At 46.0% G+C, this 27181-nt stretch overlaps 1 protein-coding gene across 1 annotated transcript in view; it reads right to left on the bottom strand.

The window, feature by feature from the left end:
- ACSF3 (acyl-CoA synthetase family member 3) overlaps nucleotides 1-27181 on the bottom strand; it is a 74114-nt gene that overhangs the window by 13324 nt on the left and 33609 nt on the right. The window contains exon 7 of the mRNA XM_054588963.1: nucleotides 6392-6518. Within this exon, the coding sequence (XP_054444938.1) occupies nucleotides 6392-6518 (127 nt within the window). The remainder of the gene's footprint in view (nucleotides 1-6391; nucleotides 6519-27181) is intronic.

Genomic DNA, 27181 nt, shown 5'->3' with positions numbered 1-27181 from the left:
ACCTGTGTGTCATGCAGAGACTTTGGCAGCTGCTGTCCTGACCCACTCCTGAGGGACGGACGGAGGAAGATACCAGAAGGAATGAAGACACGACAACTTGCAGGAGCACAGGCCTCACCTGAAAACTGCCAGGGCGGAATGGCAGGGGGAACACGAGTTCTCTCTTGAAACAAAATCAACAGTAACTTTTTTAAGGTGCAAAGTTTTCTACAGGGAGAATAGGAAAGGAGATTATGTTTAACAAAAATATTGGAAGCTGGAAGGCAGATGAACTAGTGGCCAAGAACTATGCAGACTCAAAAAAGTTGAACCCCGTGAAGGCGCGGAGAGAGGGGGCAGGGTGCTGGTTCACACCAAGGGCTCGGGCAGGGACCGGGGGGCGGAGAGGAGGATGGACTGCACGTGAGAAGCAGGTGGAGCCCATCCTCGCAGCACGGTGGCAGCTCGTGCTCTGGGCACGGAGGGTGCTGTGTGGTCAGGCAGGAGGAGGTGGTGGGCCTGTGAGCACCCAGGGCTCGGCTGCCCCACCCACCCTTCTCGCTCTTCGCCGCCAGAGGTCGCCGGGCATCAGAGGGGAGAAAATCAGCCAAACACTTCCCAGAACTACAAGACAGGGTTTCCCGAGTGCTAGCACGAGGAGGAAGTCAGAGCACCCACAGTGCGTGTCTGTCAAACTTCAGGGCTCTGGGGACCAATAAGATTCTCTAGGACTCCACAGAGGGGAAGGTCATGCAGCACCAGGAATAACATGACTGCAGCTGGAAGCAAACACGGAAGCTAGAAACCAATAAAGGGATGATTTCTAACCCAGAATTCTGTACCCAGCCCAACTAGAATGAAGATACTGCCGGATCCATACCCATTCTCCGGAGGAGGCTACTGGGGGATGTGGGCCCCCGTCTGAGGAGTGAAGGGGAGGGAGGAAGCCGTGGGTGCAGGAACAGAAGGTTTAGCCCGGAAGGACAGGGCACAGGGGGTGATGGGGGCCCAGGTGGGAGCTGTGTGCTGATGCAGAGGTGACAGCCCAGCGGGGGGCAGCAGGGCACTGCAGGGGGGCTCTTCCAAGGAGGGTGGGCGCCAATGCGTGTTAGGGACGTGGGCGTAGAGGTGAACAAACGAGCCCTCCCCGGCCCGGGAGACAAGAGCCACTGTTCCACACGGCTCAGCTCTGAACGGATGCACAGGGCCTCGCGCGGAGACACTGCACATGAACCGCTGATGGCAGAGTGCTGCAGGGACCGTGGGGTCGACAGTCTCCATAGTCATTTAGGACGTGGAGATCAACATCAAAGAAACAGCTAACAAGGGGGGACAATGGTTATTGTTTCCAAACTGGTGAAACCAATGGCATCTTTGAGCCATGATGTACAGCTTTTATGAAAAACAAAAACTTAAAAACATTCTCCCTCTGTTCAGGAGTTTAGAGCTGACCAGTGCTGAAATAAAAAAGGGCCAAAGGCACAGCACCGAGGCTGAGGAGCAGGCGTGTGCAGCAGAGCCCAACACATGACAGGCAATAGGATGGCTTGTGCAGGGCAACACATGCCGTGACATTGCTGCGACACTCCACATGAAAGCCTATTCCAGGTGCATTGAAGACTTAACTTCATGAAAGCAAAGCCTGAAAAGTTTCAGAAGAACATATAGGAGAATATCTTCATGACCACAGGGAACAAAGGATTTTTAAGCAACATAAAATAAAGCGCACACAAAGGAGACGGCTGCCAGACAGGACAATGCTACAACAAAAGCTCCTGCACACAAAAAGTGCCACCGACAAAAGGGACCACGCACGTCACAGCAGGGCTCGGCCTTCGGTCAGGGAGGCCCCAGGACAGCTGCAGGCTGAACAGCCAACGGCACCAAGTGTCTTTGGGACAGTGACCCTGCCTTCCGGGAAAAGCAAGCTCACGTATGAAATGGTCGTTCTTGGTCAGCCAGGTGTGCAGGCTGTGACAACCTGCAGTTACATGTGCTGTCACCTCACTAACATGAGACTCTGGGGTCCCTGCATTTCAACACTTTGCCTAATTCCTAACTATGATTTATTGGTCAAAATAGAAAGTATTGGAGCTCTGAGCTGCTATGAGTAATTTGCCTTGGCAAGATGTGAGCAGAGCAAATGTGACTCCTGAGTGCTATTGTGAGGCCTTCTTAACATGAGGTTTAAACTTCAGGATAAAATTTAAAAGCAATTTGTACTTATTTGTGTTTATAAGAGTAACAAAACTTACTGAAGAAATACTGACAGGGAGAAAATGGAGGAAGACATGAAAATCATTCAGTGATAACAAGAGTCAATGTTCTGTGCTTGGCATATGCAAACCCAGTCACGCCCACTCGCCCACACATGACACCCCTCACACATGTGTATACGGCATCCACCAACAGAGTTCTCTCGTATCATCATTCTTCAAAACATGGCTCCTAAGGTCTCACATTATTCTGCTGTTTGGATGGATCATGATATATATACCATTCCCCAACACTAAAAAAATGGTTCCAACTGCTCACATTATAAATAATTCTGCAACAGACATCTTTATACATCCATTTTTGAACCTTTGATTATTTTCTTTAAACAGATTCCTGGGAACATTCTTGACACACAGTCCCCCCGTGTGTGGGAAGTGCTGGCCTTATAGCACTGAGTGTCCACTTTTTAAGAATCTTTGCCAGTTTGGCCGAAAGGATTCAATCTTTGTTTCCACGTGTACCTCCTTCATCACTAGGAAATAGAACCTGCTCTGTAGTTTCGGCCGGTTGCACTTCTTTTCCGTGGCCCGTCTGGCGCCTCTGCTGGGGGTGACTGGGCTCTGTGCGCAGTTCCCTGGGCCGGACGGTCGGCCCTCACCCCCGACCACAGCGACACCTTAGCGGACTCCCCGCTCCACCGGGGCCGCACACCTCAGGCGGCTCAGCCAGTCCACGTCAGGGCGCTCTCCTCCGCTGTTCTATCAGTGAGTTGTTTTCTTAAGTAAATAGCTTTTAATGTTTGCCTCTGATAATAATACCATGTGCTTATTGTAGAAGAAAAAAGGAAGAGACACCACCAGACACCCTGGTAACATTCTAGTGATTTTCCTGTGGTTCTTTCTCTCAGTTACCTAAATCTCTTCTATACAGGTATTTATCTAAAATTAGGTAAATATGGTTTACTGTTTACTATGTCACTTTTCAACATTAAACAGTGTATGATGCATATCCTTTGAAATAAATCGGAGATGCCATTTTTGCTTCCTCATATTCTGTTATCAGTCTCTTTAAAATGACAGAACTGTTCAGGGTAAAAGCATCAAGAACACAGTAGGAGCTACATTGTTAGCTCAGCTTTGTCCCATGTCCTTATTGCCATCCAGTGTCCCCATGTCTGTCCTGTATTCTCATCTCCATGTCCTCAGCGCCATCCCCATGCCCTCATCTCCGTGTGCTCAGCCGTGTCCTGTGTCCCCATCTCTGTATTCTCATGTGCACCCCGTGTCCTCACCCTCACCCCGTGTCCTCCTATCTCTGTCCTTATGCCCACATCCTCAGCTCCGACAGCAGGGCAGTGTAAACCCCGAGGATGCCGGGGCCCTAGACTCGCCTGTCCCCTGGCCCTGGGCTGGCACTGGTGCCTGTGTGTTGACCAGCCTCTCTGAGGGCATGGTGGTGCTCAGGTGGGACTCAGAGAGTGAGGAGTCGCTGTGGCTGTCAGGGAAGTGTCTGCGGGGGGGCCTTTGACTGCTTTGCTGAGAGGCAGCCGGAGCCCTGGGGACTTGCAAGGCGCTCCCCACACGTTCTCCCTGGCAGAACTGGGCTGTGGGGACAAGGCAGGCACGCACAGGGCAGGGAGGGCGGAGTGGCTGGAGCTGAAGTGGCCGGCTTGTCTCCTGTCATCTAGAAACGGGGAGGCACTGAGGAGGAGCTGGCCCACACGGCCCTTCTCCAGCTCCGGCCAGAATTTGCACGGCAGGAGGGCCCGGCCAGGGAAAGGGTTAAGTTTAATTTATCCTGATTTCTATTTAATATCATGCTCTCCCCGCAGGAGCCGGCAGCTGTGAGCTGATTGCGCGCTCTCATTATGCAGTCTGTATCGCTAATGGCCTGTGACAAAGGCATGCGGCTTCCAGGCCTCACCCCCGAGAGCCAATTAAACACACATACTCCCTTCCTGTTTGCAGTGCATTACAATGAAATTAAACTGAATTTCAAAATCATTTTCTCCTAAAGACATCTCTTTACAATAATTAATGCATACTATTCCTTTTCAACTGAAATATTCATCAGGAGCGGTGACTAAAATGTTTTAACGCTGACTGCCCCACATTTTGCATTGCTGCCGCCCTAGTGCTCAGTCAGCCCTGCTATCGGCAAAATCCACAGGGTTTTGGTTCCTGTGCTTTTAAAGAGAAAAAAAAAAAGTGCAGCTTTTTATTGGAATTTTAAAATAAAAGAAGATGGCTACAAAGTCAGTCAGGTTTCCAAACTGGGACCACTCAGAGGGATGCATAAAAAGCACAATTAGTGCAAAAGTAGTACTTCCTAAATTCTGCGTTTGAAGGACAGTAACAGAAAGAGGTTTGTTTCCACCAGACTAACATGCATCGCTGCAGGTGTTTACAGAGGGCAAACCAGACGGGTGTGTGTTAACATACTGACCACATCCTGTCACAGGCAGAGGCAGAGGGCCCAAAACAGGTAACCTGGCTCCCGTGTCCCCAGCCAGGGGCCCTCTGCTGACCGGCTCCCCAGGCTCTCCTGCCAGCGTTGCTGGGGCACTGCCTTCTGTTCTGGGCGCTGACAGACACACAGTCTGCAGACCCTTCAGAACCTTCTACAAATCTGCTCTCTGCCCAGTGTGGAGGGACCAGAGAACAGACACTGCCAACCACAGCTGCTGGAAAGACACTTCTGAGGGCGCATGAGACAGAAAGCCACGGCTGGCCATGGGACCCCAGCGTGGACATGGGACCAGCTGGGATCAGCGAGTCCAGCCCTAAGTGCCACCTGCACGGGGGCAGGAAGGGAATGCTTGATACTCCCAGAAGGACCCTCTACCTGCCCCTTCACCCTCCAGCCCCCATTCGATGGGCCCATACCACTCCCCTGTTCTGTCACTTGGTGACCTCAGGCTCATGACAGCGACAGACTGGAGAGTGGACACAGGGTCCATCCCCTACAGATCCACGCTGACCTGAGCCTCATGAGATGACATGTGTGTGAGTGTCAGCCCCAAGCAGCATGTGCCACGGGGGTCACCAGGCCAAGGGCCACAGCCATCTTCCACACGCCCTCTCTCTGGGTCAGATTCGCACAGTGACACCTGGCGGCAGTGGCACCCCATCCCGTCTGCAGGCATCTCCTTTCTCCTGAGCTCTTCTTCCCACAGAGGAAGGGGGGTTAAGGTACATTTATGATTATGGGGCCACATATGATGACATGTGGAAACAGGCCTTTCTTTTTAGAAAATGCTGCCTTGAGATTATTATGAACTAATGCATGTTCAGCATGGAAGTTTTATAGCTACAGATAGAGAAAAAGAAAAGGAGCAACAGAATCCCATGTCTAGAAGTAGGGAGCTGAAGTTCTGGTATGTGTTCTAGGTGAATACGCATGCCAGTGAATCAAAACAACCGCAAACCTGAACACTCCCGGTATCTGCCGCATCAACTCTTGGGCTCAAGGAAGCGTGTGTGTGTGTGTGTGTGTGTGTGTAGGGTGGGGGGACAACAGGGGACAGGATGAGGAACAGACGGGGGAGGGGATGTAGGATGAGGGGGGTACAGAAGAGGGGCACGGGGGCAGGAGGCTCCTCAGAACAAGTTCTGGATGCCTGTCCCAGGCGAGAGGATGCCGGCAGGGGGGCCCCATGGCTCTCGCAACAGGTTTATACTTGCTCGCTTGGACAGGTGACAGAGTGCAGACTTTAGTAGGGAACAGGGACATGAATGACCCACACCAGAAATAAACCACATTGTGTCAAAACAATGCTGATCCTGAGTCAGGGAGGGGAAGATTTACAAAGCATGATGGGCTAAGAGGGAGAGTGAGAGGGAGGAGGCGGGGAGGCTCTCAGACTTGGAGTGCGGCGCTGGCTGGGAAGCGGGGCATCCGGATCCAAGAGGGACAACAGGACCACCAGGCAGGGGCTGCTGGCCCTCCTGATGGTTTTGGCCTCAGGAGCTTCCTTTTAGAGGCTGGCGGGGGACAGAGGCATTGGGTGGGGATACAGCCACGAAGATGAGACACAACGTGTATCCCCCCCAACCCAGGCCTGTCTCTGCCCTTGATGGAAGATTCTGGAGTGTCTAGGTGCAGTGACAACATGAGGTAGCCAAGTCATGATCCTTCCCCTTCCCCTCAGGCCCCTCGCCTTCCTCCAGTGCTCCCTCCCTCTCCGCCCCGCTACCTGTTTTAAACCAGCCATCCGAGGTGAATGCTTTCTTCGTTTCTTCTGGTTTGCCCCAGTATTCCCGGAAAACTGAGGGTCCCCTGACCAAGAGCTCCCCTTCCTTCTCCTTTAATCCTGGGGTCACCTGTGGTGTGGGAGAGAAACATGTACGTCAGAGCAACACCCCCCAGGATGGGGTTGCCACCTGCCTTCCCTGTGCCCTGTGCAGCCTGAGGACCACATGCTTTTCTGAAATTAAACACTATTGGAAATGATTGAGAAACATAGCTTTCAACGCAGAAACTCAATCGTGATGGTGCCGAGCTGCGCCCTGAGCTTGCCTTGCCCTGGCTGTGGGTCACCTCTTCATCCTAAAACAGCTCCATCCTATAGGTTTGAAGATGCGAGTAAGAGGCCAGGTCTCAGAGCACGAGTCTGGCTGGATTAGCTGTCTGTCCACTTCCAAGAGCCATGTTTCTGGCTTCCCATGAAATCCTGTGTTCAGGACATTTCATGGACAAACCATGAACAGGAGAAGCAAGCAGCTGCCTGCACCCCGCCTGCGGCTCCTGGGGAGCTCTGAGTTGGCAGCACCTGCTGCAGAGCCTCTGGAGGGGGTTACTCTGCTTGGTGAAAAGGAAGCTGACAGAGCAGTCAACCGAGAAAGGGCGGCTCCAGGAGGAAGACGTGGGTGGCAAGCAGGGACTCCCAGTGTTTCTCCAATGTGGCTGCAGTGAAGGGCAGGAGGGAGGCTGGGCTTTATAAGAAACTGGGCAGGGGCTTCCGTGGTGCCAGGAAGAGAGCAGGCAGAGGGGGCCCTGTGAGGTCACAGGTGCGTTTCTCTGGTAAGTCTTTGCTGGCTTAGCTGGAGATTTCAACACTCTTCACTTAGTAAAAGAACTAGTAGTCAGAAAACCAGCAAGGCTGCGGAAGAACTCAGCAACACCATTAATCATCTGCATCTAATTGACATTTACACCAAGACATTAAACCAGTAGAACATTCACCAAGCAGGATCACATATTCTGAGCCATAAAACATACCTTAACAAATTAAAAAAAATGAAATTATATCAAGTATGTTTTCTGACTATAAGCTAAAAATCAATAACAGAAAAATCGTTAAACACTTGGAAAATAAATATCACAATTATAAATAATCCATGAGTCAAAGAGGAAATCTTAAGGAAAATTATAAAATATTTTGAACTAAATAAAAATTAAAATAACATATCAACATTGGCAGGGTACAGCTAAAGCAATGCTTAGGGGAAGTTTATATCATTAAATGCACATACTAGAAACGAGAAAAGGGTTCAAATCAATAATCTAAAAGCTTCACCTTAAGAAACTAGAAGTTTGGCCTCAACTGGTGTTGCTCTGTGGATTGAGTGCTGGCCTGTGAACTGAAAAGTCGCCGGTTCAATTCCTAGTTGGGGCACATGCCTGGGTTGTGGGCTGGGTGGCAGCGGGGGCGTGCAAGAGGCAACCGATCGATGTATCTCTCACAGATTTCTTACACATTGATGTTTCTCTCCCTCTCATTCTCCCTCTCCTCCCCTCTCTCTAAAATTAAATAAATAAGATATTTTTAAAAAGAAGAAACTAGAAGTTCAATCAGTAGTGGGAGCAGAGAGCAGACCCAAGAGAACCCTGAGCAGCGCCGCTGCCCTTGCCGGACTGGCTACCATCACACCGGGAGGAGCCGCGGCTGCCGCGCTGGCCCCATCACCTCCACCACAACCGTGAGCAGTGAGGCCGAGGCCCAACAGCTGCCCACCACCCCTACTCCCCGTGCTGCCGACTCCAAGCCGGGCACCACAGGCACCGGTGCAGGGAGGAGCGGCCCTCACGGACCCCCACTGGCAGCACCTGCTGGCAGGGACAAAATGATCACTAGGATGAAGGCTCAATGTAATAAACAGACATGGTTCCATCAACGGGAATGACACCAAGGAAGATGTATTTGTACACCAGACTGTCATGAAGAAGAATAACCCCCGGAAATACCTTCGCAGCGCAGGAGATGGAGAGACTGTGGAATCTGATGTTGTTGCAGGAGAAAAGGGTGCGGAGGCAGCCAATGTTACAGGTCCCAGGGGCAGTAAATATGCGCAGACCACGACTGTTATAGACTCTATGCACATCACAGGGATCCTTCACAAAACTATGAGCAGAATTACCAGAATAGGGAGCGTGGGGAAAAGAAAGACGGATCGAAGAGTGCTCCCGAAGGCCAGGCCCAGCGGTGCCGACCCTAGTGCAGGCGACGGTGCCCAGCTTACTACATGCGGAGACCCTGTGAGTGTCGACCAGTGTTCCACCCTGCCTGCTCAGGGAGAAGTGACGGAGGGTGCTGACAAGCGGGGTGCAGGAGAACGAGGTAGGCCAGTGAGACAGAACTTGTAAGGGGCTATGGACCATGATTCCGCAGGGGCCCTCCTCACCACAGACAGCCTAGAAAGGATGGCAAAGTAGAAGATAAGAAAATCAAGGGGATGAGACCTAAGGTCAACAGCCTCCTCAAAGTCTGTATCTCTGCAACTTCAATTATTGATGCAGATGCCCCTCCCAAAAAGCCCTAAACTTCAAGGTGGCAAAGAGACAAAAGCAGCTGATCCATCAGCTGAGAATTCATCCACTCCTGAGGCTGAGCAGGGTGGGGCTGAGGAAATGCCAGCTTACCATCTCAATCATCATCTGGTTTCGTCATCCAACAAGGAGAAATGAATAACAAATTCCAACAATAAGAAATGAACCACAGATTGGAGCTAAGGCCTTAAGTCCTTGCTTTATTCCTGTTAACGAGACAACTAGAACTATCTGAATTATCTAGGCAGCATGGGATTTTTATTGCTTTTATCTAAAGATGTTTCTTTTTGGTAATGACAATTTTTTTTTAAAGCCCAGTTATTCTCAATACATCTTTAAAGGTTTTTAAATTGCTTCATATCTGGTCAAGTTGAGATTTTTAAAAACCACATTTTTAATTTGTAATGAGTTTACAACTTGATTTTTTCAAAAAGTCAACACACTCCAAGCACCTGTTAATAAAGGTCCCAAATATTTGTCTTTGTGTTAAAAAAAAAAAGAAACTAAAAAAAAGAAAGAATTTTAAGAAGCAAACCGGAAAAAAAACTAACAAAAGATAAGACAGAAACTAAGATTGGAAGGAGAAAAGCAATAAAGGAAATTTAATAAATCCAAAAGCTAGTCCTTTGAAGAAAGATAAAAACACGCTAACTTCTAGCAAGAATAACAAAGAAAAAAGACATAGAAGACACAAATCATCATATGACCAGTAGGAAGGGTATTACTTCAGATTCTACATATATTGAAAGGTTAATAAAGGAATTCTATGAAAAACTATGCACATAAATGCAGTAACTTAAATGGGCCAATTCCCTTAAAAAAATCACAATCTACCAAAACTTACCAGAAATACAGTAAATGACTTGAATAGTCCTAACCCTATTAAAGAAGTTGAATTCAGTTAAAATCTTAAAAACAAAACAAAACAAAACAAAAACCAACCCTCTCAACCCAAAGGGTTTCACTGGTAAATTCTATCAAACATTAAAAAAAATAAATAACTCCAATTATATACAAAGTCTTCCAAAAACAGAAGCAGAGGGAATGCTTCCCAACTCAATTTATGATGCCAGCACTAAGATACCCAAATTAGACAAAAAAAAAAAAAAAAAAAAAAATACAAGAAAGCTACAGATCAAAATCCCTCATGAACATAGATGCAAGAATCCTTAACAAAAAGTTAGCTAATCAAATCCAGTGCTATATAAATCAAATGATACACCACAAACAAGTGGGGTTTGTCATGGGAATGCAAGGCTGGTTCAATATTAGAAAATCAATCAATACAATCCCATATTAGCAGCCTAATAAAGAAACTTCAATTGATGCAGAAAAAAGCATTTAAAAACATACAACAGGGTCTTCCCATCAACACAACGATATAGGTAAACACAGTACTCGCTTCCTCTCACTACCACATCAAAATTACAACTAAACTACAGGACAACCATCATTCAGAACTGCCTGAAGTCGAGCTGAATGAAGGTCCTAAAACTACAGAATTAAAGAAGCCACACTGAGCCTGGTAGGAGGGGGGCAGACGCAGTGCAGGCTGGTTCCACAGCCATGTGTGGTGCATAAAAATTGGTGAGGATATCTCAGCTGCAGAGGTACCCCCTTGAGGAGTGAGGGGTCCCAGCCCCACACCAGGCACTCCCAGCCCAGGGTTCAAATGCCATGAAGAGAAGGTCCCCATAACTTCTGGCTGTAAAAACTAGTCGGGGTTGAGGCTGAGGAAGATGAAGGCTTCTGGAACCCCAGGCAGTTCCTCTTAAAGGGCCCACTCTTGACTTACTCAGATTCACTTTCTCTGAGCTCCAGTGCTAGGGCAGCAGCTTGAAAGGCACCAGAAATACAGGGAGGAAGTGAATTGTTTGGCATTAGGGTGAGAGCCGGAGGGGCAACTTTCTCCCTGACAGGAGTGCTGGCAGAAGCCATTGTTCCTTTGATGAGCCCTCTCCCCACAGAGCTAGCAGGTGGGCACCATATCTGAGACTCCATCAGCCTGGCTCACACTGTTTGCCCCATCCTGGTGATTCCTTGAGTCTCTGCCCCACCAACTTTTGGGATTTTTTCAGTGGCTTTTCCATACAAATGGCTGGTCTTTGCTCATGTTTCAGATTTTCCTAAATTCTCTCAAACAAGCAGCATCTGGCCCCAGCGTGCCCCATACCTCTTCCTAAGTGGCCCCAGGTTGGGAACTGATAGAAGCAGGTATGGTTTACAGCTTGGCTTTGCCAGGGCACCTCCAAGTCCAACGTAAGTGGCAGCCATCCACAGATTGCTTTGTAGCTTATGCCAGGTGGCCCTGGGAAGAACACAGGTGGAAGCAGACCTTGCCCTGCACCTCTTAGAGGCTCCAGAGCCAGCGCACCCAGTGGAAGGCTTCAGACACATCTCACCACCTCCAAAAGCAACACACTCAAGGGGTGGACTCAGCAGGCACCACAGCCCTGGTGAAGCAAGTGTGGCTCTGTGGGGTGCACCTCTGTACAGCTCATCCTCCACGGTGGTCAGAGGTCAGTGGTCAGTGGCCACAGCCAGTAGTTGCAGCTGATCAGCCTAGGTAAATCCCTCCCATTGACATACCAACAGTAATCAAGGCTCAACTACAAAAGGAAGGTGTACACAGCTCACACAGTGGACATACCTTGAGTATACAGCTTGGGTGATAGGGAACGCTGTGCCACTGGATCCTACAGGACCCTACACATTAAGCCAATCTACCAAGCCTGGGAGATGCAGCAGCTCTACTTAATACAAGGTGGAACCCCCTGAAACCAGAATTTGTTTATAAAAAATGGGTATTTATAACCTTACATGTTTACACTTTAGTCGCCTTCCAAGTACTCTCCATTTGATACAATACACCTTTTGAGACATTTTTCCTACTGCTCTTAACAGTTTTTGAACTCATCAATTTTGATGTCTTTTAGTGCTTCTGACATTTTCTGTTTCACCTCTTCCACATTAGCAAAATGTTTCCCCTTGAGGACTTTTTTCATCTGGGGAAACAAAAAAAAGTCCCTTGGGATGAGATTGGGTGAATAGGGGCACGGGGGTCATGCTGTTCTTGGTAAAAAACTGCTGAATGCTCAGCATGGTGCAGACAGGCGTGCTTGTAAATAGCTCATTGTGAAATGGGCAAACGCCTTGAGTCTTAAGAAAAATTCACTGAAGCCATACGCAGCCTCTCACAACAATGCCAGCTGGTACACTGGGTACAGATGGGTTCCTGGAACATTCACCTACCAGGGGAAGTCTGTACTACAAAGGGCCTGCCCTCCAGAAGATAACTCTGTTTCCTTTGGGCACCCCCTCATATGGAGAAGCAAACACAGGGAGGCTGCCAAAATGATGAGACAAAGAAACATGGCCCACAGAACAAGACTCCAAAAAAAGAACTAAGCAAAATGGAGACAAGAAATCTAGTAAATGCAGAATTCAAAACCCTGGTTATAGGATGCTCAATGAACTTAGTGAGAACCTAAACAGCATAAAAAGAACCAGTCAGAAATGAAGGATACACTAATTGAAATGGAGAATAATTTATAGGGCATCAACAATAGAGTGGATGAAGCCAAGAATCAAATCAGTGATTTGGAATATAAGGAAGCAAAAACCACCCAATCAGAAAAGCAAAAAGCAAAAAGAATCCAAGAATAAAAACCTGAGGATAATATAAGGAGCCTCTGGGACAATTTTAAGCTTTCCAACATTCATGTAACAGGGGTGCTGAAAGAGAAGAGAGAGAGCAAGAAAGTGAAAATCTATTTGAAAAAATAATGAGAGAAAACTTCCCTAGCTTGGTGAGAGAAATAGACATGTGAGTCTAGGAGTCACAGACAGTCCTAAACAAGATGAACCCAAAGAGGCCCACACCTAGACACATCATAATTAAAATGCAAAAGGTTGAAGACAAAGAGAGAATCTGAAAATCAGCAAGAGAAAAGTAGTTAGTTACCTACAAGGGAGCTCCCATAAGACTGTCAACTGATTTCTCAAAAGGAACTTTGTAGGCTAGAACAGATTGGCAAGAAATATTCAAAGTGATGAAAAGCAAGAACTACAACCAAGATTTACCCAGGATTTGCTGGGTAGAGTTAACCAGCAAAGCTATCAGAATTGAAGGACAGATAAAGAGTCCCCCAGACAAGAAAAAAACTAAAGGAGTTCATCACCACCAAACCAGTATTATAGGAAATGTTAAACTAAGGGTCTTCTTTAAGAAGAAGATCAAAAATATAACAATAAAATGACAATAAATACATGTCTATCAATAATTGAATCTAAAAAAAATAAATGAACAAGCAGAACAGAAACAAAACCATACATACAGAGAACGTTTTGAGAGTTGCCAGATGGGAGCAGGGTTCAGGGAATGGGTGAAAAAGATGAAGGGATTAAGAACGAAATGGTTGTTACAGAAAATCATGAGGATGTAAAGTGCAGCATAGGGAATATAGTCAGTAATAGTCTAATAACTATGTATGATGTCAAATGGGTGCAAGATTTATTGTGATGATCACTTATTAAGTAATGAAATGTCTAATCACTAAGGCATACACCTGAAACTAATATAATACTGTATATCAACTGCAATAAAAAAGATTTTAGAAGTACAGTGAAATAAATTAAAATTAAATAAAAACATACAACATCCATTCATGATAAAAACTCTCAGCATATTATAAATAGAATGAAACCTATAAAAAACCTACAGTTTATGTCATGCTTAATAGTGAATGACCAAATACTTTCCCCATAAGATCCAAACCTGACATGAGTACCCATGCTCCGTGTTCTTAATTGCCATCATACTGGAAATGCTAGGCAGGGCAATAAGGCAAGAAGAAGAGATAAAAGCCATGCAGACTGGAAAGGAAGATATAAAACTTTCTCTTTGCAAAAAACATAATTGATATATGTAGAAAATCCAAGAAATCTACAAAATCCCATAAAACTAATGAGTGAATTTAACAAAATTACTAAAGAATATGAAGCCAAACACTAAAATAAACTGTATTTCTACATATTAGCAATAAACAATTAGAAATAAACAAACAAAAACCCCAATGCAGACATAAGCAAATGGAGAGAGATACTGTGTCCATGGATTGGAAGACTCATCATACTAACAACGTTAATTCTCTCCATGCTGATTTATATATTTAATGCAATTTTGATGAACATCCCAAAAGGATTTTTTAAATAGATATAGACAAACTATTTCTAAAATTGGTATGGGCAGACAAAGAAACTAGAACAGCCAAACCAATTCTGAATAAGAATGAAGTTGGTGGAATAACACTTCAATTTAGAAACTTACTATGAAGTTATAGCAGTCAAGACTGTGGTATTGGCAGAGGAACAGACACACAGATCAGTGGGAGAGAACATATAACCTATATATAGACCTGTTCAAATGTGTATAATCAATTGTGACAAAGTTGCAACAGCAACTCAATGAAGAAAGTGTAGTCTTTTTTAACAGAATAATAATATGCAAAAAAGTAATCTTCACTTAAACTTCACATATTATGCAAAAACTCACTCAAGCTGCCTCATAGATATAAATGTAAACTGTAAAACTATAAAACTCAGGAGAAATGCCAGGAGAAAACTTTTGTGACCTAGAGTTAGAAAAGGAGTTCTTAGAGATAACAACAAAAGCATGATCCATAAAAGGAGGGAAAAAAAGATAAATGAGATTCATCAACATTAAAAAAAAATTTGCTCCATGAAAACACAAAAGAATGGTAAGACAAGCCAGAGACTGGGAGAAAATATTGACAAATATGTCCAACAAATATGTCTCAAAACTCAACAGTAAGTACATGAACAACCTGAGGGGAAGCAGGCAGAGCAGGAGGCACAGGACTCTATCTCTCTGCGTAGACAACAACTGCCTGGGCAAAGTGTCTGAGGTAACTCATTTGGAACTCTGGAGTCTGTTGAAGGCTGGCAACTTCCAGTGGAAGGCTTAGACAGTAAATTGCAGGTAATTTTGCAGGTAAAGAGCATTTTCAGCTCTTAGGATAGTAATGTGTACACATCTTTCACCCCATCCCCATGCTAGGCAGCTGTGCATGTGTTTCTGGAGCATCGTACACACAGCCGGCGGGAGCCAGGGTAAGCAGAGAGGACCCTGTCCTCCAAATATTAGGGATCTGTGCTGATTGCTGATTCTGATCACAGAGGTGTGGACAAAGAGACAACCATGTTGTGGCACCTCCCTATATTGTTGCAAGTCCCTCTCCCACCAGATGAAGTGACCTCCACAGGATTTAAAGGACTCGTGTCCTACCCCCCTTCATTTTTCACTTGAACCAGACATTAAAGTTAGCACATTAAAAAACTGAATTTATGGGAGAAATTAGAAAGTGACTGTGCATGTCCAAGGAAAGGATGAGAAAAGACATAAGAAGGCCTAATTTTATACCTCAGGCTGATCCTCAGCACACAATCAGCCTATAACAATCAATATATAAAAATAATAAACAGATTTCTGGCCAAGATGGAGGTATAGGTAGATATACTTCGCTTCCTTGCACAACCAAAAGAAGGGTAACAACCAATTTAAAAACAAAAAAACAACTAGAACTACCAGGAAACTGAACTGTATGGAAGTCCAACAACCAAGGAGTTTAAGAAGAAACATTCATCCAGACTGGTTGGAGGGATGGAGACAGGAAGCTGGGGTGGAGAGGACACACAGCAAGGCAGCAGCTGGTGGACTGGGTGGTCCCACATTTGCGTGCAGATAAACTGGGAGGAACAACAGGGGAGTGAGAGAGACAGTGCAACTCAGGGCTCCAGCACTGAGAAATAAAGCCTCAAAACCTCTGGCTGTAAAAGTCTGCAGGGGCTGTGGGGGCAGGAAAAACTGCCAGTTTCACAGGAGTGTCTGTTGGAGGAGCCCACAGGATCCTAGAAGGTACACAAGCCCACCCACTCAGGAATCAACATCAAGGCAGCACTTGGAAGGGAGCAATCCACTTGTGGAAAGTGGGGCAAGTGACTGAAAGTGGGGCAAGAGCTGAGCAAGTGTCACTGTTCCCTGTCTGACCCCTCCCCCACATACAGTGCTACAACGCAACAATGTTGTTGGCCCTGCCCTGGCGAATACCTAAGGCTCCACCCCTTACAACATAACAAGTGTGCCGAGACAAAGAAATATAGCCCAAATGAAAGAGTAGATCAAAATACCAGGAAAAGAACTAATCAACAAGGAGATAGCCAACCTATTAGACGCAGAGTTCAAAACACTGGTAGCCTGGATGCTCACAGAAATGATTGAGTATAGCCACAAAATAAAGGAAGGAGTGAAGGTTATACAAGGTGAAGTAAAGAAAAATATACAGGGAACCAACAGGGAAGGGAAGGAAACCAGGACTCAAACCAACAATATGAAACAAAAGGAAGAAATAAACATTAACTCGAATAGAATGAAGAAAAAAGAATTCAAGAAAAATGAGGAGAGACTTAGAAACCTCTGGGACAACTTTAAATTTTCCAATATCTGAATCATAGGGGTGCCAGAAGGAGAAGAGGAAGAGCAAGAAATTGAAAACTTATTTGCAAAAAATAACAAAAGGAGGACTTCCCCAATCTGGTGAAGAAAATAGACATAAAAGTCCAGGAAGCAGAGAGAGTCCCAAACAAGTTGGACCTGTAGAGGAACACACCAAGACACATTGTAATTGAATTGCCAAAGATTAAAGATAAGGAGAGAATATTAAAAGCAGAAAGAGAAGAGAGTTACCTACAAAGGAATTCCTATGAGATTCTCAACTGATTTCTCAAAAGAAACCTTGCAGGCAAGAAGCAGCTGGAAAGAAGTATTCAAAGTGATGAAAAGCAAGGACCTACATCCAAAATTACTCCATCCAGCAAAGCTATCATTCAGAATGGAAGAATAGATAAAGTGCTTTCCAGATAAGGTAAAGTAAAGGAATTCATCACCAAGCCCTTATTATATGAAATGTTAAAAAGACTTACTTAAGAAAAAGAAGATCAAAACTATGAACAGTAAAATGTTAACAAACTCACAACTATCAAAAACTGAACCTAAAAAAACAAAAACAAAAACAAAACAAACTAAGCAAACAACGAGAACAGGAACAGAATCACAGGAATGGAGATCACGTGGAGGGTATTAGCAGGAAAAGGTAGGGGGAGAATTGGGGAAAAGGTACAGGGAATAAGAAGCATCATTGGTAGGTACAAAATAGACGGGGATGTTAAGAATACAATAGGAAATGGAGAAGCCAAAGAACTTATATGTGCAACCCATGGACATGAATTAAGGGTGGGGAATGCCGGAGGGAATGGGAGTACTGGGCAGAGGGGGAGAAAAGAGAGGAAAAAAGGGGCAACTGAAATAGCATAATTAATAAAATATACTTAAAAATAATAATAAAAACAATACCCCCCCCCCAGCAAATCCTGGGGAAAGCAGTGAATCTGATTTCTATTGTTACCACATTATTAGATCCAAATGTCCAGTGTTCAAAAAAATCACAAGTCATACAAAGCAACAGAAAATGTGGCTTATTCAAATTTAAAAATAATCAACAGAAACTGTCCCTGAAAAAGAATTAATGGAAAATGCACTAGACAGAGACTTTAAAACAGCTGTCTTAATGATGCTGTAAGACCTAAAGGAAAATGTGAAGGAAGTCAAAAAACAATGTATGAACAAAATGGAAATATCAATTAAGAGGAGATAACTTCAAAAAAAAAATTCTGAAGGTGAAAAGTGCAAGAAATGAAATGAAAAACTCACCTGACAGGTTCAAAGACAGATGTGAGTAGGCAGAAGAAAGAATCAGCAAATTTGAAGATAAGACAATGGAAACTATTGAGTTGAGGAATAGAAAGAAAAAGACTGGAAAAAAGCAAACAGAGCTCAAGGGGCCTGTAGGACACCATCAAGCAGATCAGCATATGCATTGGGCGAGTTCCAGAAGAAGAGAGAATATTTGAAAAAATAGTGGCAGAAAGCTTCCCACATTTGATGAAATACATGAATATAAACATCCAAGAAGCTCAAGGAGTTCCAAATAAGATGAACTAAAAACAGCCCATGTAAAGACACACTACAATCAAATTTCAAAAGACAAAGAAAGAGAGACTCTTGAAAACAGCAAGAAAACATTATCACATACAAGAGATCCTGAGTAAGATTTCTCATCAGAAACTTTGAATACCAGAAGGCAGTGCATGGGTATATTCAAAGTGCTAAAAGTAAAACAAAAACAAAGACAAAAAACCCAAACAACAAAAACCCTGTCAACCAAGAATCCTATATCCAGTACAACTGTTCCTCAAAAGTGAAGGAGAAATTAAGACATTCCTAGATAAACAAAAGCTGAGGAGACTTTTAGACCTGCCCTGCAAGAAATGTTCATGGGAGTCCCACAGATCAAAAGAAAGAACACTAGGTAGTAACCTGAAGCTGTATAGCTTTAATGGAAGATCTCAATAAAGCTAGTAGTTATTATTAGATTCATGGCAATTATAATAGCTAGCAGTATTGTAACAATGGTTTGTAATTGCACTTCCTGTGTTTTACATGATTTTAAGAGACTAATATTTTTAAAGAAAATAATTATCAGTGTAAAAACTAGTATTACAAACTTTGGTTTGTAACTCCAAATTGGTTTTCTACATAATTTTAGAAGACTAATACATTTAAAATAATTATTTATTTTTTGGGGAACACTATATATAAAGATGTAATTTTGTGACATCAACAACTGAAAGAGGTGGGGTTGGAGCAGTTAAGATGCAGAATTTTTGTAAGTTATTGAAGTTAAGCTGTTATAAATTCAAATTAGTGTTATAACTTTAGGATATTAAATGTAACCCTTGTGGTAACCATGAACAATTACAGAATATACACAAAAAATGAGAAAGGAATTTAAATATTTCACTACAAGAAATCTAAACACAAAAGGCAACAGTAATGCAGGAAATGAGGGACATAAAAAGCTCCAAGGCATATATATAGGAAACAAAAATGTAGGCTGACAAAAGTCCCTACTTATCAGTAATTACTTTAAATATAAATGGGTTAACTCTCTGACCAAAACATAGAGACCGCCAAAGTGGATAAAAACACAAGATCCAACGGAGTCCCACACCAAGACACATCACAATTAAAATGCAAAAGGTTAAAGATTTAGAGAATCTCAAAAGCAGCAAGAGAAAAGCAGCCAGTTACGTACAAGGGAGCTCCCATAAGGCTGTCAGCAGAGTTCTCAACAGAAACCTTGTAGGCAAGAAGGGATTGGCAAGAAGTATTTATAGCGATGAAAAGTAAGGACCTATACCCATTATTACTCTACCCAGCAAAGCTATCATCTAGACAAGAAAAAATTAAGGAGTTTATTACCATCAAACCAGTATTATATGAAATGTTAAAGGGTCTTCTTTAAGAAGAAGGAAAAAATTAAAAGTACGAAAAATAAAATGATAATAAATACATATTTATCAACTACTGAATCCAAAAAAATGAACAAGCAGAACAGAAACAGACTCATAGACACAGAGAATATTTTAATGGTCGTCAGATGAGAGAGGGGCTAGGGAATGGGTGAAGAAGGTGAAGGGAATAAGAAATACAAATTGATTGTTACAGAATAGTCATAGGGATGTCAAATACAGTATAGGGAATACAGTCAATAATATTCTAATAACTTTGTATGGCGTCAGATGGGTGTGAGATTCATCAAAATGTTAGTAAGTTATGAAATGTCTAATCACTGGGGTGTACACCTGAAACTAATATAATAATGATGTATGTCAACTGTAATTGAAAAATTAAAAAAAATGATTTAATAAACAAACCCCAAAACACATGACCCAATTATATACTATCTACAAGAAACTCACTTGAAACCCAAAGACAGATGGATTGAAAGTGAAAGGATGGAGAGACACATTCCATACAAATAGTAACCAAAACAAAGCAGGATGGCTACACCACTATCAGGCAAAACTGATTTTAAATTAAAAAAAAAAAGGTTACAAGAGACAAAGAAGGACATTATATATTAATAAAAGGTTTGATACAGCAATAAGATAAAATAATTATAAACATTTACACATCAGAATACAGGGTCTGGCACAAATAATGCCCCCTATTACAAAAATCTTTTAATAGGAAATCATAAGCATGTAATTCCGTAACAAAACAATATCACTCTCAGGCACACCATATGGCATTTTAGGTGAAATGTTCAAATTAAAACTATACATTATTACACCCATATTATTATCCTATCAACCTCACTCAAGCAGGTGTTACTTCTGCTGCACCCTGTATGTGAAGCACAGACAAAATTGAAGGGTGCAATGGACAATTCTACCTAAGTTCCATTCTAAGTTAGAAATCATTAACTGAAGGAAAAATCCATGTCCTTGCCCTTCCTTGGTCTCCTCCAGCCCCGAGTGCCCTTCAGAGGTCTCTTATATCACAGAGTTACCCTTCTGTCACAGTTTAGGCATTCTTGGTATTAAAGGTCACTTGTTCAGATCACTGTGTGGATTGTCTCATGATTGGACCCAGACTCTACCCACTGTGTGTTAATTTACAGACAGAATCACCCCACTCTGTGCTGTGGTCACTTCGGCTCCTGTCATCTCTGGACCCTCTCTATATTCCTCTATCTGTGCTGGACCTCAAAGTCCAGCCCCAGCAAAGCCACACCCCACCCTTGTCTCCACAGCCACGTGCGCATTGACCACATGCGAGCTGGTCTGAGTGGAGGGCAGGAAGTGGGGACCAGAGCTCATCAAGTCAGAGAGGGCTTCCTGCACTGTCGTCAGTTTCTGATTTGACACAGTAAGAAAAAATGTTTATGTCTTATACCAGACAAGCTGCGTCAAGTGAAGAGATACGAATTCTATTAATTCTGAGGGGAATTTTTTTACATTTAGCATCTCTGAGACCATGCTGTGTCTCACCATAGATGGTGACTTGGACTTGGCGAATGAGGGTGACTGCTGTCTGTAGATGTTGCACTGAGGTCCCTGACACACTGACCAGCCTGGAAGCACAGCAGCTGCCCGCACACAAACGCTGTGGCCACAGACACGCAGAGCACAAAGTTGGGTCCTCTCAAACCTAAACTGCCTCTCTTTCAACTAGAGCTCCTCGAATACCACTCAATCCGATTCAGCACTTAATGAGTCTCAGGCTCACCAAACACACTGGCCACAGCATAGGTACCATAATGACAGGCAGGTTCACTGATCCTACCTTTTGTACAGTTTTGCCAAGGGAGCCTCTGGTCTATAGAAAGCAAATATCAGTAACTAAAGTATGTCATCATTTTCTCTATGCCAAAAAAACAAGGCATTTTCATTTCTTGGGGGAGAGGGGGAAAATGAGCTATGAGATAGAGCACTAAACACACACGTGCCCATTACATATCTGCTTATGTCATATGAACTCATTGAACAGACCTTGACAGTACAGTCAGTTTAATTGCGGTGGTTGATGTAAATTTGAGAGATAAGGGTACGATGGAATATCAAGAGTGAAGATAAACCAGGAGAAGGATAACAGTGTGAAGAGAGTAATATCACAGAGAAATAACAAGTAAGTTAAAATAGTATATAAAAACAGACGCTGCTTTTAACTAAAATCTATCATATCACAGGGCCACATGGAGAGCCAGAGCCCTGCAGGGGTGTCTGTGGGGACTCCTCAGAACCACTCGGAGCTGACACCCCCATCCGCTCGGATGAGAAGCAGGGTTGGGTGGGGTCTGGTCCTGAGGGCGCTTTCGGGTGCAGGTTGGGTAGGGCACGCAGCCAGACCCCCGGTGCCTGGCAGTCTCATGTGCCTTCATGCCACACCTGCTTTCCACATGGCAGGGAAAAGTCTGGGCCCTGCTCACAGGGGACTCCCCATCTTTGTGCCTGTAGGAATACGGTGCAACTGAGGGCACACACCCCTGCACACAAGGGCCTCTGTTTTACTATGACCAGGGCGACGCCTGAGAGCTGCTGACATGAGAACGAACGCTTCCTCGTCCGAAGCGGCCTGAATCCCGCTTTCAAAGGCTGCACTGTCTGCTCCAGCTCTGAACCACGTTCCATGAGCCTAGTGACCTGTGGTAGCAGCACTGTCCTTCTCTCCATCAGCGGCAGATGTGTCTGGAAAGCCCCCAGAAGGAACCCAACACCTGTTCAGTTCATGAGAAGAACATGGCGGCTCCGACCCCCTGTGATGGAGGGCACACTAGAAGAAGGTGCTGGAATCCAGGCAGGTGACAGGGGTAGGACACGGGGCAGAGCGCCTGTCCCTAATGGCCCCTCCTTCACTGTGGCTCCTGCTGTATCCTGAGGAGGGGCCGTCTAGCCCAGCATTGTCCACTGCTTAGACCAGAAAGAACTGGTCATCCCTGTAGGGATGAACCAATGGGAGGAAGGCGGGACTTCTTGCCCTGCGTTTCAGAGCCTGCTTTTAAAGGGTGTTGGGGGCAGGCTCTGGTTGACAGCAGGAAGAGAGAGGGTAGCTGAGCGCTCTCAGGCATTCACCTGACACATCAGGGTGCCAGACAGATACTCTTTTCCATGCGAGATTCCCCCTTTAGGGTCACGCTGCCTTCCACCTGGCCCGATAGAGGTGGCGACCCCACCACAGCCCAAGAGGCAAGGAACTGTCTAAAGTAAGTGCCTCCGGGGGGGGGGCAGCACCGTTACCATCGTGGGGCAGAGCGTGTTCAGGCCTGACCATGGGCTGCATGTAGCAGTTGGTGGCACACGTAGAGACAGATGGCAGTGACAGGGGAGAGGACTGGAGGTGCTGGTGGCATGGGAAGGAGAGGCAACAGAGCAGTCTGCTGTCCAGAGTGACAGCCTGCATATGGATAAACTATGAGATAATTAATTTTTAAAGAGAAATAAAAGGAAGCAGAGCTCAAAGCCACTGTCCTGCTCTGGCTCATGCACATCCCTCATGGGTCTCTCTGCATCCTCAGCAAGAGAAGATGATTCTGTGTAAAGGCCTGCGTAGCCTGTGCGTTACGTACAGCTGTGAAGCCCTTTATCTACTGATGGACCCCATTGTTGCCTGCTGGCGCTCGGCTCTCATGTAAGCAAGCAATTTCAAAAAATAAATAAATAAATAAATAAAGAGCGCATGATGTGCAGAGTTTATGGGTGGGAGCCAGCTGGAAGCTGCAGCACATGAAAGATGCATCACAGCAAACAAAGCCGTGCACGCATTAACCCAGCCCAGCAGGGAGATAGCAGCCGGAGGAACTGTGAAGGTGGAACTACTTCAAATGGTGCCAGAGAACCCTCCAGTGAGGGAGGGGGAGGGCACCCGCTCTTCCAGTGCCCGAGGTCTCACCAGACAAAGTTGCAAGACTCAGCAAGTGCTGACAGCAGAGCCACAGATAGCTGGGCAACTGAGTCCCCTGGGCTACCGCTGGTCACAGCCAGGGCCACCACACACATTTGCAGACAAGGAGACACAATGCTGTCACTACATGACAACCCACAGTGAGAGCCCAGACTGTGCTCTGTGGGGCACACAAGTGCACTTTCCCACACACCCAGGACAAGTCCGTCACCCTCCTGACCCGTACCCACCGCCCCGCCCTGGCTCAGGCCTCATGGCTACCAGGTGATGTGGGCCTGTGAGAGCCCCTTCTTCTGGGCCTGTGGGAGCCAACAGGGATCCCCTTGTCTGGGAAGTGCTGCATGGCCAAGCGGCCCGGCTGCGCTGGCAGGGCTCCCATCCTCCCCGGGGGGCTCCCCTGTTCAGGGCAGACAAAGGCCCTAGGGCCCTGGCCACTTACTCCTAATCCTTGGGGGTGGGCTCCAGCCAGAGAAGCACTGGGTGCTCTCAGGCTGCAGAGGCCTGAGGGACACCCACCCTGCCTGCATTTGCCATGATGGGTGCCATTGCTGCTGACACGTCTCCTCTCACTCTGCAGCGACATGGGGCTTGGTGCCCTGCTCAGGGGGTCTCCTCATGTGCTAGCTGGGTGAAAGAAGGAAGGAGTGGACGGGAGGGGCCAAGGCCACAGCGCCCACAGCAGGTCGGCCCTGGGGAGTTTCTCAGCAAAGATGGCCTCCCTGGACCTCCATGTTCTACGCTCACCATCACCACGCAGCCCACTTCTGCGCCGTTGGTGCTTTTCTCTTTGATAAACACAACCTACACCGACATCAGGCCTGTCATTCAATGTAAGGGCCTGGTGACTATGTGGCTAAGAAGGAGGCATTTCCAAGTTCAGGACGTGCCCTCACGACCAGCCACGGAGACACCTGTCCCAGACTGAACCTGCAGCGGAGGGAAGAGGCCATACGTGAGATCGCGAGGTCAGCAGACAAGAGGAGCACCGTGGTGTGGGAGAGGGGTGTGATGAAATGCGAGTCCCGTGCCACGCCGCTGCCCTGCGGGCGTTTGGGGCGAAGGGCTGTGGCGCCTGGTGCGGCGGAATCCTGTGTGTGCGGAGAAAGAGCAGCGGGTGTTAACGATGCGTGAACTGGGTAAGGAGTGCATGGATCTTCTCTGTACTGTTACTTTTACAATTTTCTTATAAATTTAAAATGATCACCAATTAAAAGTTAAAGAAACACCACTTGAAACAAACCATCCAGACTTCTGAACATTAAAAAGTTAGTCCTTACCAGGCTGGGCTGCACTGACTGAGAATTGATAGTGTGACAGACAGGAACCAGAAGGGTTTTGCTTGGCAAACCTCTTTTTCAGAGACAGTATCAACACTGTCAGCAGTGCGTTCACAATCTGTACAGGAACAGAGCAGAGTGTGGCCTCCTACTGACAGCCCATGGGTATCGTAGCTTTCTCCTTATTAGTAATCACGGTCCCCAATGAGGCCAGCGTTAGTTCCTGTTTCCCCTGTGACATGTCACTAAAGTGGACAGAAACGCGTTTCCTTCAGGATGGCCTGGGCTCGTCCTACACGCTGCAACGGAAGGGTGGCCGTGGTTTGCTTGGAGCCGAGGCCGCACCTCGTGGTGCAGGACGCCCAGATGGAAAGTGCCACTAGGTGCCTGCCTGAGTCCTGCTCCGTTCTTATTCTACAAAGTCCTGGGGGGAGAGGGTGAAAAATACCTTTGAGTCCCCACATTTAAGGATAAAGGTAGTTTGACAAATGCCACCAAACACAAGAGGCAGGTGTTGTTACTCTACCCAGGAGACCACGACGCCCTGTTTCTGCAGCCCTTGAAGGCAACACACTCGAGACCATGTGTCCTACTGCACTGGAGGTGGGGTCGGGCAAACAGTGCTAGGGACGGGTCTCCTTCAAGCAAGATGCAGGGAGAAATAATCAGGTCCTGGCAGCTGGGACTTAACCAGGGGCCGCTCCTGTGTCCCTGGTCACCCCGGGGGTGGCCTTTGCAGAGCATGGTCTCACTGGTCACAGGACCAAACACTAGGTCCAGGTCCACCATAACTCCTGTGTGGGACAATAGGCCCTCCGGAGCAGTCCTCAGACCCCGTGTGGCCATCAAGGCAGCTCCAGCCTGGACTGTCTGTCACACGGATCCCTTCACTGAATTGAGAATGTTCTAGAACACATCCTCGCAAGCACTAAATCCCCTTACTTTCACATTTAGATGGCTGGGGTGCATCTATATGGGGCTCACCATGCAGTGAGGATAAGGCCCTAGCTTCTTTATCCCCCCCGCCCCCAATCTCCATGGCACCTCAGAAGCTCAGCCAGCGGCATCTATTACCCTCGAACCCCTACCCTGTGGAACAAGTGCTTCCTTCTTCCTGTCAAGTGCTCTGGGCTGGGGTTGCTGACTTTTTCTATTTTAAGCAAGTTTCAGTGCTCAGCTCTCTGTAGACTGAAACAATCAAAGATGGGAGAGGAGCTGTCAGATGGCCGGCTGCTTGCCACCACAGGTGCTAGTTAAACTGTATTGTAATTTAAGAGAGAGATGCTCCCCACCCCCACCCCTTCTCTCTAGCAGCATCTCTGCCACTTCTGGTAGAACAGGTGTGCGTGTTTGGCACCTGGAGGAGGGGGCACAGTCATGGATGATGCTGCCTGTGCCACTAGAGTCTGATGAATTCACAGACCCCCACTGTTCCTCTCTGCTGGAGACCTCCTGATCGAGCAATGTCCCTGGAACCCACACCGCAGCCTGCACTGTCTACTGGCCATCCCTGACCTGGTACACAGGCTGAGCATCCATCGGGGGAGGCAGCCATAGAATGCAGGGAGGGCTGGTGACCTGGGAATAAGCAGGAATCTGCGAGGAGGCAGGGGTTGGGGGAGTGGTGTAGGGCACAGGCTGAGAGCCAGAGAAGGACCCCACGGGGTGGGTGTGGCAGACCGCTCTGGACCAGCAGGGCAGAGGCAAAAGCCTTGTCAGAGTGTGGTTAGGGCCTGACAGCATGGCTGAGGACCCTCAGGGTGGCAGTGGAGGAGGAAGGCTGTGTCTATAGGTCATCACATCTGGGAATAGAGGCTGAGAGAGTGAGAACTTAGTGAGGGCTCAGGTAGTGTTTCACTTACGTAAAGAGAATATCTACTTTTTAAAAAAATATTTATTTTATTGATTATGCTATTAGAGTTGTCCCAATTTTTCCCTCTTTGCCCCCCTCCACCTGGCACCCCCATTCCCTCCAGCAATCACCCGCCTTGGTTCATGTCCATGGGTCATGCATATAAGTTCTTTGGCTTCTCCATTTCCTATACTAGTCTTACATCTCCCTGTCTATTTTCTATCTACCAATTATGCTTCTTAATTCCTGCACTTTCCCCCCACTCTCCCTCTTCCCCCTCCCAACTGATAACCTTCCAAATGACCTATCTATAATTCTGTTTCTATTCTGGTTGTTTGCTTAGTTTGCTTTTTTTTTTTTAGGTTCAGTTGTTGATAGTTGTGAATTTGTTGCCTTTTTAATGTTCATAGTTTTGATCTTTTTCTTAGACAAGTCCCTCTAACATTTCATGTAATAAAGACTTGGTGATGAAGAACTCCTTTATCTTTACCTTGTCTGGGAAGCACTTTATTGGCTCTTCAATTCTAAATGACAGCTTTGCTGGATAGGGTAATCTTGGATATAGGTCCTTCTTTTCATCATTTTGAATACTTCTCATCAGTCCCTTCTTGCCTGCAAAGTTTCTTTTGAGAAATCAGCTGACAGTCTTATGGGAACTCCTTTGTAGGTAACTCTCTTCTTTTCTTTTGCTGTTTTTAAGATTCT

Source organism: Pteronotus mesoamericanus, unplaced genomic scaffold, assembly GCF_021234165.1.
Source record: "Pteronotus mesoamericanus isolate MK-2021 breed Mesoamerican mustached bat unplaced genomic scaffold, CSHL_Meso_final scaffold_165, whole genome shotgun sequence".
Taxonomy (NCBI): Eukaryota; Metazoa; Chordata; class Mammalia; order Chiroptera; family Mormoopidae; genus Pteronotus; species Pteronotus mesoamericanus.
Note: the sequence above shows the minus strand (reverse complement) of the source record. Positions and strands in the feature narration are given on the sequence as shown.